The following is a 14761-nucleotide window of genomic DNA, read 5'->3' as shown; positions in this document are numbered from 1 at the left end:
TCAGATGGTCAAGATTGATCATCAAAGGCCGCCAGGAGCTCTACAGCCACTGCCGATACTGGAGTGGAAATGGGAAAGCATTTCAATGGATTTTGTGGAGGGATTGCCTAATTCTTTCAAGGATCACAATCCCATCTGGGTCATCATGGACAGATTGATGAAATCAGCTCACTTCTTGTCTATTCGCACTGACTTCACTTCGGAGCAATTGGTGAGACTTTACATTACAGAGATTGTAAAGTTACATGGAATTCCATTGTCTATTGTATCGGACAGGGATTCGAGTTTTGTATCAGGATTTTGGAAGAGTTTTCAGCAAGCTTTGGGTACAGAATTACACCTTAGTACTGCTTATCATCCTCAAACTGATGGACAGACTGAGAGAGTGAATCAGATTATGGAGGATATGCTTCGGTCTTGTGTTCTTGATTTCAAGGGCCACTGGGACGATTACTTACCGCTTGTGGAGTTTGCTTATAACAATAGTTTCCAGAAGACTATTAGGATGGCACCATTTGAGGCATTATACGGCTGACCATGTCGATCGCCTGTTTGTTACATGGAGGTTGGCAAGAGCATCATCAAGGATACTTCGAAAAAGATTGCTCTTATTAGGGATCGCATGCGCACTGCCCAGAGTAGGCAGAAGAGTTATGCAGATCGTCGCACACATGCTTTGGAGTTTCAGGTTGGGGATCAAGTTCTACTCAAAGTGTCGCCTATGAAAGGTGTAATGCGCTTTGGGAAGAAAGAGAAGTTATCACCGCGGATTGTCGGTCCATTCATGATTACGGATCGCGTTGGAGCTGTCGCTTATCAATTGGCAGTTCCGAATAATTTGGATCGTGTACACAACGTGTTTCATGTTTCCATGTTGCAGAAATTTCTACGAGATGAGGATCGATATCAACATATTGATGTTGGGGAGATTGAGTTACAGTCGAATGCAACTTCTTTGGAACCACCATGTCGGATTGTCGACCGTCGGGATCAAATCCTTCGTAACAAGGTTATTTCTTTAGTTCGTGTTCAGTAGAGTCATCACAATGAGGCTGAGTCCACTTGTGAACGGGAGGATGTCATTCGCTCGCAGTTTCCTGAATTATGGGAAGAAGGTAAGAGCGAATTCCGAGGACGAAATTCCTTTTGTTAGAGAGGAAAAATATAATATCCTTAATTTTAAAATGATAGTCCTGGTATTTATTTAATTGTTTAATTGAATTTCTAATTTATTTAATTGATTATTGGTTTGTTTATTTGTTTGAATTAGTTGTGAGTTTTATTTAATTGTTATTAGTTGTGAGTTTATTTAATTGTTATTTAATTGGATTTTGTTTTGCTTTAATTGATTAACTGATTTACTTGTACTTGAGAATTAATTGTGTTCAGTGTAGTTAATTATTTTATTGAATTTATTTAATTGAATTTAGTTAATTATTTAATTGAATTTGATTTTTCCTTCTTAACGTGGTTGTATATAGGGTTGCACACATATGGTTAGAAATTAGGTTTACAATTCTTATATGTAGCCGACAATTATATATCATAGGTTAGTTTATGGGCCGGGTAAGTCAGTTAGGGTTTAATGGAACCTAAGATTAGTGGCCTATAAATACACGGGTAAAATTCTGTCTAGGGTTTTAGAACCCTGTTCATGGTGGTGGAGGTAGAGAGAGAAACCAAAGGAGCAAACAGATAGTCACCGGAGAGTTGATAACGACGTCGGAGTAAGGCAAGTTCTAATCCTAAATCTATTCCTTAGGCTTGTGTTCTTTACATCTCTAACACAATTCCAGGAAATCTATAAAGATTAAAAATGGATTTGTTTGCATGTCTCTGTTGTTTTGTTTAAACTGAACGTAGCATAGGTTGCACTGCTTGTTTATAATCTTTTGTGTGTAACTCGTAAATTAATTCACATAACTAGATGTTTAATTCATGTAAACTGATATATCAAGAGTGAAATTAGTTTTTAACACTCAGAGAAGCATTAACATTACACCAGTTCACATAGTTGAGCTTTTTCAGAACAGTGTGTGTTCTTGAAGGGAAAATTGCTCGTTCTAACTTCTTGTTGCATAAATCTTGTTCCGATTGTTGTCAAGGAATGACTAAGGCCTTAAACTATTTCTGGATCACACTGGGATATAATTGTAACCAGTAGTAGCCTTAGAATTTAAGACGAATGCACCAAACGTTGCCGGAAAAGACACAATTGGAGAAGATGAGCAGATTGGGAGCAGAGGGCCAAAGAGACGGCTCCCCATAAGGGGGAGCCGGCTCCATCAATGGTGGAGCTGGCTCCACTCAAAGGGGAGGCGGCTCCCCTTGTGGGGAGACATCTCCTTCTTCCTCCGTTGTGTTTTTGACCCACTGTGTTGATTTTGGACTGATTTCTGATGTTACGGGTATGTTTAGGAGCTGTAACTGGGAGTTTTGGTTGGGATCTAGGATCAAATTAAGTAATCAGAGGGCTTGATAATGCATGATAAATCAAGTATGTTTGCTGATAAAACAGTATATGATATTTAAGTAACTTGGCAGACTGTTTGTGGACTGAGGGCTTAAATTGCACAACCTTATACATAGCAATTTGTCTGGGAATGGAGTTATGGGTTGTTCGTGTTTCTGTAGTAAATTATAAGCATGTTAGATTACAAGATAATTGTATGCTTATAATGGATAAATAATGAAAACATACATTAGTTGTGTTATCAGTTCCTGAATAATTGTGTAGTAATATAAGGTGAGCATGTAAATCTGTATACTCTGTTATGCTTACTTGGATTTAATTAAAAGTTGCATATATGATGTGTATTTATCAATCATGGAATTGTGTGAAGCAGTGTTAAACAGGCTTGTTAAATAACAAAGTGATAACATGTTTAATGTAAAGTAGTTGATGGTTACAATTAAATGATTGACTGTCGATTGTTGGATTTGTTATATAGTTGATAATTACACTTATAAATTGTTTTATCAACTGCTGGTTATTGGATTACATGCACCGGTATGGGACGGTGACATATCTAGGTTTGGATTAGTTTCAAAATACTACATCCTACCTACACGGAATAAAGGAATGGATTTCAAAATAAATCCTACTTATGTTAAGTCAAAGAAGCTGCACAAGCTGAATGACTAACTGGATTACTTGTTTTATATGTTAAGTCAAAGAAGCTGCACAAGCTGAATGACTAACTGGATTACTTGTTATATATGTTAAGGCAAAGAAGCTGCACAAGCTGAATGACTAACTGGATTCTTGATGGATAGTTAGGATCGGACTTTAAATATATTTTTATGGTACCGCGATATGAGCTTGAGTCTCAGAGTCGTCGGTTAGGGAACGTATATGCAATAGGATGCGTAGCTGGATATGAGAGGTTGAGGTGTACCCTGTTAGGTTTAGGCACTCATGCCCATCTATGGGTGCGTTTTCGCATGTTGCCTTCTATTCAGGTTGAGACCTCTCCATAGTCCAGTGAGAGTCCTGTAGTGTGAATATGCATATGTACGGACTATTAGCTATTGTTGAGTTGGTTAGAATGTATATGCGTATCGAGTCTCTGCTTGGATAATAGTAGGATAGAACTTGTTTGTGGGCCTGACCCACTTCTATTTTTCAGGTGTTTGACCGTTCCAATCGTAGGCTTGATCGTGCTGAGCAGAGACCATCACTCACTCTTCCGACGACGTAGGACTTCTCTCCATGGTTTACTATGGATGTTCTTTTAGTAGTTTTCTTTTCAGTTTGGATTATTATTAGAGGTCCACTAGAGATGGATTCCCAAGTTGTATTCATGGAGGTTTCGGAAGTTGGATTTATTTAATTTATATCAGTTGAGGATTTTATATTAGTATTCATTTCAGCTTTATTATTTTTCCTTCTTAAATCTATTTTGTAATCTGTGTTCGTTTTAAAATATTAATTGTTAGATATTCCCTCGGGTTTGGGCCTGGGCCTGATCAACCCATGTCTCGAATCCGAGGGGTATCACACCGCATATTCAATTTGGACCTTAAAAAAGCTTTCCAGTAGCCTACTTTCAGTGTTTTGTACAACTACTATTCATTCATTGGGCAGAATTTTCACCTGAACTTGGAACAGTCATATCTCCCTCATTCCAGATCCAAATTAGGTCATTATTAAGTCTAAATTCAAGAATTTTGAGTTATATTTCCAATGGTATCAATCCCATTTTCATATTCCATCTCTATTAAGAGATGTTCTCATTTTAGTAGGACAGCGACGAGAAATCACTTGACCAGGAGGGGTATTTTTGGGAAACTAGACTAAAGGTCTTGGAATATTACGAAATAATTAGAATCGATTAAGTGCATCCCATTTGACTTATTTAGAGTAAAAAAATCTCCTCATTGGGTAAAATGGGTCATTTTACCCCTAGTTCCATATTTTGTCCATTTTGACCTTAGTTTCCGCATTTGCTTTCGAGTTGAGTCTTATGACTTCTTTTGAGGTAATCTTGTTGTCCCATAGGTGGTGTTTAACCCTAGCGACATTTTCTATTATTTTCACTTCTGCATTTTGGACTCAATATTGGGTTTGGGTTTCGGATTACTCGTTAATGCTCCGGGTTATGAAAATTCGGGCCATTACACCCATTGACAAAAGGTCTCTCACCTAAACTCTTTAAGGATCAGGTTGCGGGCATGGGCTTGGTGGAAAATCTATTATGGTTGGGTTAAAAGTGTATTGATGTTTTTGTTGTGATCACATTATGTTATGACAATATGATGATTATGTTGTGCTATTTTCAACTTTCGTGCATATTTAAATATAAAAAGCAATATTAGACCGTTAACAATGAATTAGCACTAATCACCATTATTTTGCTAATGTCATCCAATTCATGATTATTTTGCTAATGTCATCAGTATAAGTTAAATCTCACCAATTCATGTTGATGAATATATTAATGATATAACTACTAAATGGTATTGAATCGATGCGTGATTCAATAACTGCAATAGTTTGGCATTAGTAGTTTCATTGAACAGAATCTAATAAAGATGGTGCAACCCACCCTTCTTTGGAAAAGTTTGATAACAATATTATGTGAATAATCTAGTAAATGGTACAATTATGAAGGCCAAGTGAGAGATTGTTAGAAATTTATCTCTTTAATGTGGCCTTTACATTATTATACATATGATATACTAGATATTTCCATGAGGAGGGTTTTAAGAAATTATTTGGAAGGTGATCTGATATTAAGTACACCTAGTGTATGAAAAACCAAATGTGTAAGGATTGATACACTTATAACACAATTTGAGTTACATACTCTTTAATAAACTAAGTGATACTTCACTAATGGAATTGGAATTGCTGATCATTTAAGGAAGAGTTAAGTGATTCTTTGGTAACTCTTGAAGTTAGTGTTCACTTAACAATTTATGAAGAGTTGGAGTTAATGAAAAGTTAAAAGTCTCTTCTAACTCTTAATTTTCTTACGAAAATTTAAGTCTTTGATGGGAAGATTGAGACTAATTTTATATATAAAGGTCCCAAAAAATACTCTCTCATTACGTGAATGTGAAATGAAACACCACATTTAGTACCCATTAACTATAGAGAAAGAAGTGGTTAAAAGATCTTATATTTCTTACACAACATTCAGAATAGACGGAACATATCTTTTGGCTCAACTTGAAATTGAGTTAGCATCAATAACTAAGGTTCAAATTCTCTTACTCATAATGGATCAAGGTAAGATATACATTACTTCTATATTTTATAATTAATGGTGTTTTTGTGCATCAAAGTTGAATCTTAATGGGCTAATTATTGTTAAAGTATATTTTAATGTTTCTAACAAATGGTATAAGAGCCAACGTTCTCAATTTTGAAGCATGAAACTTATATAAATTTCTTGAGTATCTCTATAAATTATTGTGATGGTTAATTATGTAGCCCAATTAATGTTCAATATTGATGACTATTTATTACAAAATTGTTAGAGCAACTCTAATGCTCTTTCATTTTGGGCTCTCAAACTCATAATTTGAGAGATGGGTAAAAAGTGGGCTCTCCAATGAGCTTTCATTTGGGCTCTCAAAATTTGAAAATCTCAAATCTGCTCTCAAATATAGGAGCTACCAATTTTTTTTGGCAAGTTTCTTTAATTGCCCTACGACGCCGTTTCTTCCTATTTCCCTCAATCCCCTTCGTTGCTTTCTCTGTCCCTTCCATTGCTATCTCTATTATTTCTCTCTCCCTCTTATCTGCAACGAACTGGATTATCGACGGCGACCGATGCTTAAAGGCGACGAACACCGACCGGTTGTGGCTTCTGCCATCGTCGGATTCTGAACTTCTGCGGCGGATTTGACGATCTAGGCCCACTGGAGGACTCCAAGGTGCTGCTCAAGCTGTTTGTGGTGGGTCTCAAATGAAATTGATGAAATCCATCATCGTCCTGAAGATGATTACCGTTATTAGGGTTTGTGTTGGGTGTATTAGGGATTGAAAAAGGTAGTAATGGAAAATTGGTCTTTGCCTCGGGGCCGCGGAGAGACCTAGCGGCGGCGGCGTAGACGCGTGCAGCAGCGTCCTTAAAGTTGAAAGTGCAGCCAGACTCGGATCTTCTTCCAGGGGTCTCTGATCTCGATGACGAATTGCCCCACAGCTGCTTTTGCATGCCTCGGTACTTGGGCTCTTCATCGGGGTTTCTAGGTGGTCCGATCGTGGCTCCCTCCGCCGCCGCTGCAACCTTTGTCATCGCTGTGGTTTTGGATCATAGCATGAGCTCCGGTGAAGAGATGATGATCAAAAATCGACCAGAGATCGGATGAATATGATGAAATCTTGTTTTTACAATATGGTTATCATCTCTTCGATTGAATTGTTAATCTTCTTTCTTTCTCTCTCATCTCTCTTTCATCAATCTGTTTGTTTCTTGGAGAATGGAGTTTGTTTCATCTGTCTAGCTCTATCTATATTTGCAATGGAAAAAGAATGGTAGTTGAAAATGAAAGTTGGGAATAGTAATATAAAAAAAAAAAAAAAAATGGTGATTGTGTCAAAAAGTAGCAATGCATTATTGGAGTAGAATTGCTAAAATATAACATTTTGACATTGTAGCACCTCTCAAAATACAGATTTGGCATGCAAAAATAACATTTTGCATTGGAAATGATCATAGAGAATAGAATTGAAGTTAATACCCATCATTTTGTTGCACTATTAAAGGGCGGATGTAGGGAGAGCCCCCACAATTTTTATTTTTTTTTATTATTATAGATAAATTTAGCATAGCCTAAAAAAATAATAATAATTAATAAATAAATAAATAAAATTATTATTATTAGTATTAGCCCAAATCCAAAACATTTTTTTTTTGTTATTAACATACCTAGAATTCCATTTTATAGGATTCTTGGTGTACGAGAAGATGCGGGAAAAAAAAAAGGGGAAGGGCATACATAAACATCCAATATTATCCAAAAGAATAACTAAATAAACATAATGATTAAAGTTAAAGAGACGAATCAAAAGTATGGATTGTCACTAAATCAACATAAATGTGTAAAGCATTGGTACCCCTCCTCATCCTCAAGCATTAAGCATTTCACGCGATTCATCATCATCATCTTTTACATTAATCCCATATGAAAGGAGTTGATCACATGAATTTTCTAATTTCAAACTCTATTACAAGCCATTTTAATATACTGTCTTTAACTTTTTTAAATCGTTTTCAACAGCCTCAACCGATGTCATTTTTGCTCGCCCTCTTAGTATCTTACATTCTACTACCACCAGTCCTCCTCATTTGACCAGCACATTTCTAGGTCTCCGATGTATGTATCCAAACCATCTAAAACCACTCTCTCAGATTTTCTCACTAATGGATGCTACACCTATTTTTTCTCACTAATGGATGCTACACCTATTTTTTCTCACTTTCATTAATGACCCTATATCTTCTAGTCACTCCACTCATTCATCTTAACATTCTCATTTCCAGTACATGAAGACCCTACTCCTGTTTCATTTTTAGGGCCCAACACTCCACTCGCTCCTATAGAATTTTCCTTTTAACCTATGTTTAATTTTATCAAATTAAGAAGAAAAAAGTATATAAAGGCCAAACTTACTCTAGGTAGATGAAAAGATCACATACTCCGAATCAAAATCGGGTTAAGGTTACATTCACTATAATAATGTAAAACCATTTCTCTGGACTACTTGAAATACTAGGAATAATTTTACCACTTCTACTAGGGATGGCCTTTTTATCCAACTGCTTCAGCCAATATTGTGCCACAACTGAAAATCATACTCCTTTTTTGTTTTATTTCAAGTCAATCATCTAAATCCCAAAGAACAGGGCATAAGAGAGTTATGACATAGCAGTCCCTACCAGATAAAAATACAATGCAATAAAGACATGGCCACACAACAATTGCTTGTATGGAGACAACAAGGACAATGGCATTCTGTATATATATAAATTGGATTTAGGGGATATTTTTTAAAAATAATAATATATTTGCAATTATACAAATTTAAAATGATAATTGTTCATATATGAGGGCAAAATGCAAACAACCCCCCCCCCCACCAAAAATAATAATAATAATAATAATAATAATAATAATAATAATAAAACCAGCATTGTATAAAGTTGCAAATGGACCAAAGCTTTAAATGCCCAGTAGGAGCTACGTGGATTTACTAATATACCACAACAAAACGATGTCAATTTATTATTTTTGAAAACATTTGATCCATTCAATAAAACTGTACCAAGATGGCCCGTTTATAGTCTACTCTTTCTGTATGTTAATTACTTCATTTATACATATACACATACATTCACTCCCAACTGATGGAGAAGCAGGATTTACCGGCCATATTATACCTTATTCCTTTTCCTCTTGCCATTCTATTCTCCAAGGCCACCAAAGGTCAATCCTTAAGTAAATTTGACCCACAAGAAGTCACTCACAACGAAAAATCAGATTAATGAACTTTAAAATATTACTTTGCCTAAATACTTCTAAAGTTCCCCAAGCTCCGTGCTAATCCTTCATATTTTACAATCCAACCTTATGTGGGAAAAAAAGTGGTCAAATGTGCTTAGACATTGACCTAAATCCCCTCATTTTCAGCTAAAAAAAGTCATTATCTTCATATACATGAGTAATTCTACTTACTCAAATCTTCACTTTACATAAGGTTAGTGAACTCGTGAATAAAATATTCTTCATTAGATAACACTTACCATACTTATCAAAAATAATTAATAACTTTGCCCTCGTCATTGCAAGCAAAAAACGTAACCCGTTCATTATGCTCCAACTTAAGTTGGTGTTTATAGAGGAGTTGATGTCAATCCAAAACATAAAGGTGCATAGGATAGGTATAATTGTGAAGATAGTAGGGTAATTGCAAAATTTTGAGTAATTCCAAGTTTTTGGTGAAAAAAGGTGGTTGTTTGCAAAATAACTAATAGTTGGGGGGCAGTTCTATTATTTTTCTCTATATACTAATATTAATGTTCTTTTATGGAAAACATGCTAAGAGTTGTGGTACATGGACATAAACTTTCAACTAATTATGCATACAATATTCATCTTATTAGAGAGTTCGAAGCATTTATAACCCTTTTATTACTTACAATAAAACAAAGTAACAGTTATGTTACATTCACATAAGCTTTGGACTACATTAGACATGCTATTCTCATTTTATTGTAGTTTTTTTTTCTTTTTTGAAGAAGTTTTTAAGTGATTGGAACCCTTGTAATGCTTTTTCTAAAATCCATACAATCATACTATTAGATAGGTACACACACAAATAAAATCTAACTAATAAATTAATTAATTTTACCTCATTAGTCTTGGTCACGTAGATTGGTTGGTGGTTTCCCTCGAACACATTAGCACGAAAAATTTCAGGCTAACCATCAGCATCATCCTTATCCTTGGCCACAAAAGCAAGGCACAAGATGAAATGAGAAATACCCATCACTTTTGCATGCACAGTTTTCACAAACTTGTAATTTGTCCCCTAATAACAAAGAAATTTTCTAATATGAAAAGAAGGGTAACGTGAATGTTAGATAAAAATAAATAATAAAAAAATAAAGAAATAAAAAAACTTAAATACATTCTTCTTATTGTAGTGCCGAATTGCTGAACGTGAGTAGCCAATGACCGACTCTAAATTGATATGGGGGGTGTGGAGGGAAAAAAACTCCCTCCAATAAAAAGCGCATACGTCACCACTACACATATCTACATTCCAAGGACATATAAGGCCCATCAGGCTCAAGCCCAAATTGAGGGTATTTACAGCCCAAGACCATTGTTATTTGTCCTCCAACCTCCATCAAGGCCGAATCAAGAGGTCATCAGCCCAACTTGTTAATATTTAACATCCGGTCCGTTACTCAAGCCTAGCCGGATCAAAATATGTTCAGCCCAGTTATTCAAGAATGCACAAGTCCTACCAGTTGAAGGATTTGCTGTAGAAGGAAAATTCTGAGATTGGAAGTTCTGTACAAGGCAAGTTCTATGTATGAAAAATTAGACAATGGAAAGAACTCTATTAGTAAAGAATGTTTATATAGAAAGAATTGGAGGGCAAGCAACGCGAGTCCTACCATAATTTTACAATCTTTTGTATATAAATAGAGGCTAAGACCTCCAATAAAGGGATCAAGCAATTCTACGCTTCTCTATACACTGTTCTTATTTATTCTTATTGTTTTTGAGTGTGTTGTTCTATTTTTCTCAATCATTATTGGTTAAGCAAAATTTTGCACCTACACTTTGGCGCCGTCTGTGGGAATCGTATAAAAATATACGCCCACTTATTCTTCAAATCAAATCCTTAGTCGTATCTGGAATGTCAAACGGAGAGTCAGCAATGAATCAACAGATAAAATTGATGCAAAAGATGCGAGAGGAGTTCTTGCACCAATTTGAGACACTCCGGCAAGCAAACGATACGAGTGCCGCCCAGATAGCTGCGCTTCAGCAGCAGACTCATACGATGCACACGGCAATGGCCAGGCTAATGCCACAACCACCACCAGGCGATGCTGCAGCACCACCCCCCACCCAGAATTTACCTCCAGTTCACGAGCCTCCGGCCAACGGGACACCACCGAACGGGGCTCGACCTAATGAGGTTCAGCAAAAGCAAGGGACGAGGTCCGAGGCGGTTGCTTCGGATAATCTCCCGTGCCGCACACAGGACGAACAGGCCGAGTCCAGCCATAGGCTTACGGTATGGTCCAATGGCGTTCCAGATGGCGCACACGTACAAGATGCCTTCGACGAAAAGAAGCTATTAAGAGTTCAGACACCAGCCGAGATGGCTAGAGAGCACAAGAACTCCTTGGTCAAGACCCCTTTTACTGACGATGTGTACCTTGTGGAGAGACCAAAGAAGTTCACTATGCCATCCTTCACCCAGTTCGATGGGGCAGGAGACCCCTCTCGGCATCTCGATCATTATGCGTAAAAGATGGCACTGGACGATCATAACGATCTGTGGATGTGTAAGGTTTTTCCTACCAGTTTAACCGGAGCAGCGTTAGAATGGTTCAGGAATAGGCCACACAAGTCTATCCCTGATTATGAGACCTTGTGCACTATGTTCTTAGCCCAGTATTGCGGAAATAAGAAGCAGAAGAAAAGTATCGCCAGCCTTTTCACCATAAGGCAAAGGAAGGGAGAAACTCTGCAAGATTTCTTATCCAGGTTTAACATGGAGGCCTCGGAGATAGCAGATTGCCACCCTGCCACGGCAATCGAGACATTTAAGTTGGCAATGATCCAGGGAACCAAGTTTCACACATCCTTGGTCAAATATTCCCCCCCGGATATGCAGACTTTGAACGCTAGGGCACAAATCTACATTCGGTTGGAGGAAAACGTAGCCCACCGTGCACAGCACGCTACCCTCGTCACAGTGGAAAATAAGTCTCGAGAGAAAGCTGCGAGCACAAGGATGCAGAAGGTTCCTCATTCCGCCACACAAGTCACCCAAGCGCCTGAGAAGAGGCGAAGGACAGAGGACAGGCTTACCCCTCTCCGTACTACCTTAGCGCGCCTATTCCAAGAGAATAAGACGAGGTTCGCAACTCCTCAGCCCATGAAACAACCCTTGGAGCAGAGGGACAAAAGCAAACATTGTGCCTACCATAGAGACTATGGTCATACAACCAATGACTGCAGGTCCCTTCAGCGACAGGTAGAAAGCATGATAGCGAGAGGAGAGTTGGTGGAGTATCTTGCCACGAAGGAGTACGTAAAACCTCGGGAGGTTAACCCTCGACGGGTAGAGGGCGGTCAGGTAAAGGTTATCCATGCTATACACGGAAGGTCAGAGGATGATGAAGAGTCTGAAGAGTTATACAGATCCAGGCTGAGAGAGGCTCATAAGTTACGAAGATTGTCTTCGGTAAACACGGTTGCACCAGGCAGCATCAACATTGGATTCGGTAACAATGATCTGTCTAGAGTCCAGCGCCCGCATGAGGACCTCTTGGTCATTAGCCTCCTGGTAGCGAATTATATGATCAGAAGGGTGCTGATAGATCCGGGAAGTAGCGCCAACATCATCACAAAAATAGCTTTTGATCAGTTGGGGGTTTCACCATCGTCCATCAGGCCAACTTCCAGCCCCCAATGGGATTTGATGGTACTAAGGTGAATCCGTTTGGGGTGATCGATCTATCCGTTACTGCAGTAAAGAGGACTCTGAAGGAGAACTTTGTCGTGACGGAGATTCATCCATCTTATAACCTCATTATGGGGAGAGGTTGGATCCATCGTATGAACGGAGTCCCCTCTACCCTTCATCAAGTAATGAGGTGTTTATCCCCAGATGGCAGGGAAGTCATCGACCTCTGGGGAGACCAGGTGGCTGCAAAAGAATGTTACATGCTAACGCTACATGAAGCAAAGAAGGCGTCGAAATCACCTCAGTTAGAGGCGAATCCCAAAGGCGCAATCAAATAGCAGTTACAGTATCATCTGCCCAAGTATCTCAAGCCAGAGGAAGAAGCCAAGGCTGAAGCACCTACCGAGGAGTCCCTCGAAGCTATAAAGGTAGTCCTCGGAGACCCTCAGAAGGTCACCTACATTGGCTCATCTTGCACGGTCGAAGAGAAGGAAGCATTGATCAGGGTCATTCGGTGCAATTCGGATGTCTTTGCCTGGGATCACTCGGACATGGTGGGGATCGATCCTATGGTCTCATGCCATAGTTTGAGGGTTAACGCAGAATTCAGGCCAGTCAAGCAGAGGCACCGATGGTTCGCACCTGAACGGAATCGCATAATAGCCGAGGAAGTAAATAAACTATTACAAGCAGGATTCATTCGAGAGGTGCAATACCCACAATGGCTCTCAAATGTAGTAGTCGTTCAAAAGAAGAATGGGAAATGGAGGGTATGCGTAGATTATACCAACCGTAACAAAGCTTGCCCAAAAGATAGCTTCCCTCTGCCCAAGATTGATCAAATGGTGGATGCTACGACAGGTTATGAGAGGCTCACATTCCTTGATGCATACTCCGGCTATAATCAGATTCCCATGAATCCTGAAGATGAGGAGAAAACCGCTTTCATCACAGAGACGGGCACTTACTGCTATAGGGTGATGCCCTTCGGTCTAAAGAATGCCGGAGCCACCTACCAGCGACTTGTCAATAAAATTTTCAATTATCTACTAGGGAATACAGTTGAAGCTTATATCGACGATATGGTGGTCAAAAGTATACGGAAAGAGGACCACCCGAAGCACCTCCAGGAGGTCTTTGACACTCTCAAGAGGTACAATATGAAGCTGAACCCCACCAAGTGCTCCTTCGCCGTCTCGTCAGGACAGTTCCTCGGGCACATTGTAAATAAAAGAGGAATAGAAGTAAGCCCAGCTCAGGCAAAGGCACTCATACAGAACCAAGAGCCAAAAACCCGCAGGGAAGTGCAAGTTCTAACCGGCCGAATTGCGGCTCTCAGTCGGTTCATATCCCGATTATCTGATAAGTATAAACCTTTCTTTGATGCTATTCGATCCAAAAACAAAGATATGTGGGGACCTCAGCAGCAGGAAGCTCTCAATCAATTGAAAAGCTACATGACAAAACCCCCAATCCTTTCTGCTCCAGCGCCCGGAGACACTCTCATCCTGTACTTGGCAGTATCAGCTGTAGCAACAAGCGCAGTGTTGATCAAAGAAGGAGGCAAGGTTCAGCACCCAATCTTTTACACAAGTAAAACGAGGACGGATGCCGAGACACGATACAGCAAGACGGAAAAGGTAATCCTGGCGTTAATTTATGCCAAGAGGAAACTTCGACATTACTTCGAATCTCACAGCATAGTGGTACTTACAAATTACCCTATATGGGCTATCCTAGCTAAACCAGACTTGTCTGGTCGAATTACAAAATGGGCTATTAAACTTAGCTCTTTTGACATCACCTATGCACCGAAGGTATCTCACAAGGGGCAGTCAGTAGCGGATTTCCTACTAGAGTATGAAGATCAACCTGAGGAACCGATACTTCAAGAGCCGTACTGGGAGTTACGAGTTGATGGCTCTTCCAACCAGAAAAGGGTAGGGGCCGGGATTGACATCACAACACCCGAGGGTACCAAGCTGCAGCAGTCAATTTTGCTAGATTTCCCAGCTACTAATAACGAGGCCAAATATGAGGCGTTGCTTGCCGGACTTCGGCTAGCTAAACAGCTACAGGTACTGTGTTTAAAAG

General features: G+C 39.0%; 1 protein-coding gene across 1 annotated transcript; it reads right to left on the bottom strand.

Annotated features, from left to right (window-relative positions):
- Positions 1 to 6284: 6284 nt before the first annotated feature.
- Positions 6285 to 6746, bottom strand: LOC132277096 (ethylene-responsive transcription factor 3-like). The gene has a single exon (XM_059778836.1). The coding sequence runs from the start codon at positions 6744 to 6746 to the stop codon at positions 6285 to 6287; it is 462 nt and encodes a 153-aa protein (XP_059634819.1).
- Positions 6747 to 14761: the final 8015 nt, after the last annotated feature.

The sequence above is a fragment of the Cornus florida genome, unplaced genomic scaffold (assembly GCF_030987335.1).
Source record: "Cornus florida cultivar Cherokee Brave unplaced genomic scaffold, ASM3098733v1 CherokeeBrave_3.0.0_Hap2_Chr01, whole genome shotgun sequence".
NCBI classification, from domain to species: domain Eukaryota; kingdom Viridiplantae; phylum Streptophyta; class Magnoliopsida; order Cornales; family Cornaceae; genus Cornus; species Cornus florida.
This window is presented reverse-complemented; position numbering and strand designations above follow the sequence as displayed.

What these genes read in the sequence shown, in the direction of transcription:
- LOC132277096 (XM_059778836.1), bottom strand. Translation starts at nt 6,746, where the DNA reads ATGACAAAGGTTGCAGCGGCGGCGGAGGGAGCCACGATCGGACCACCT.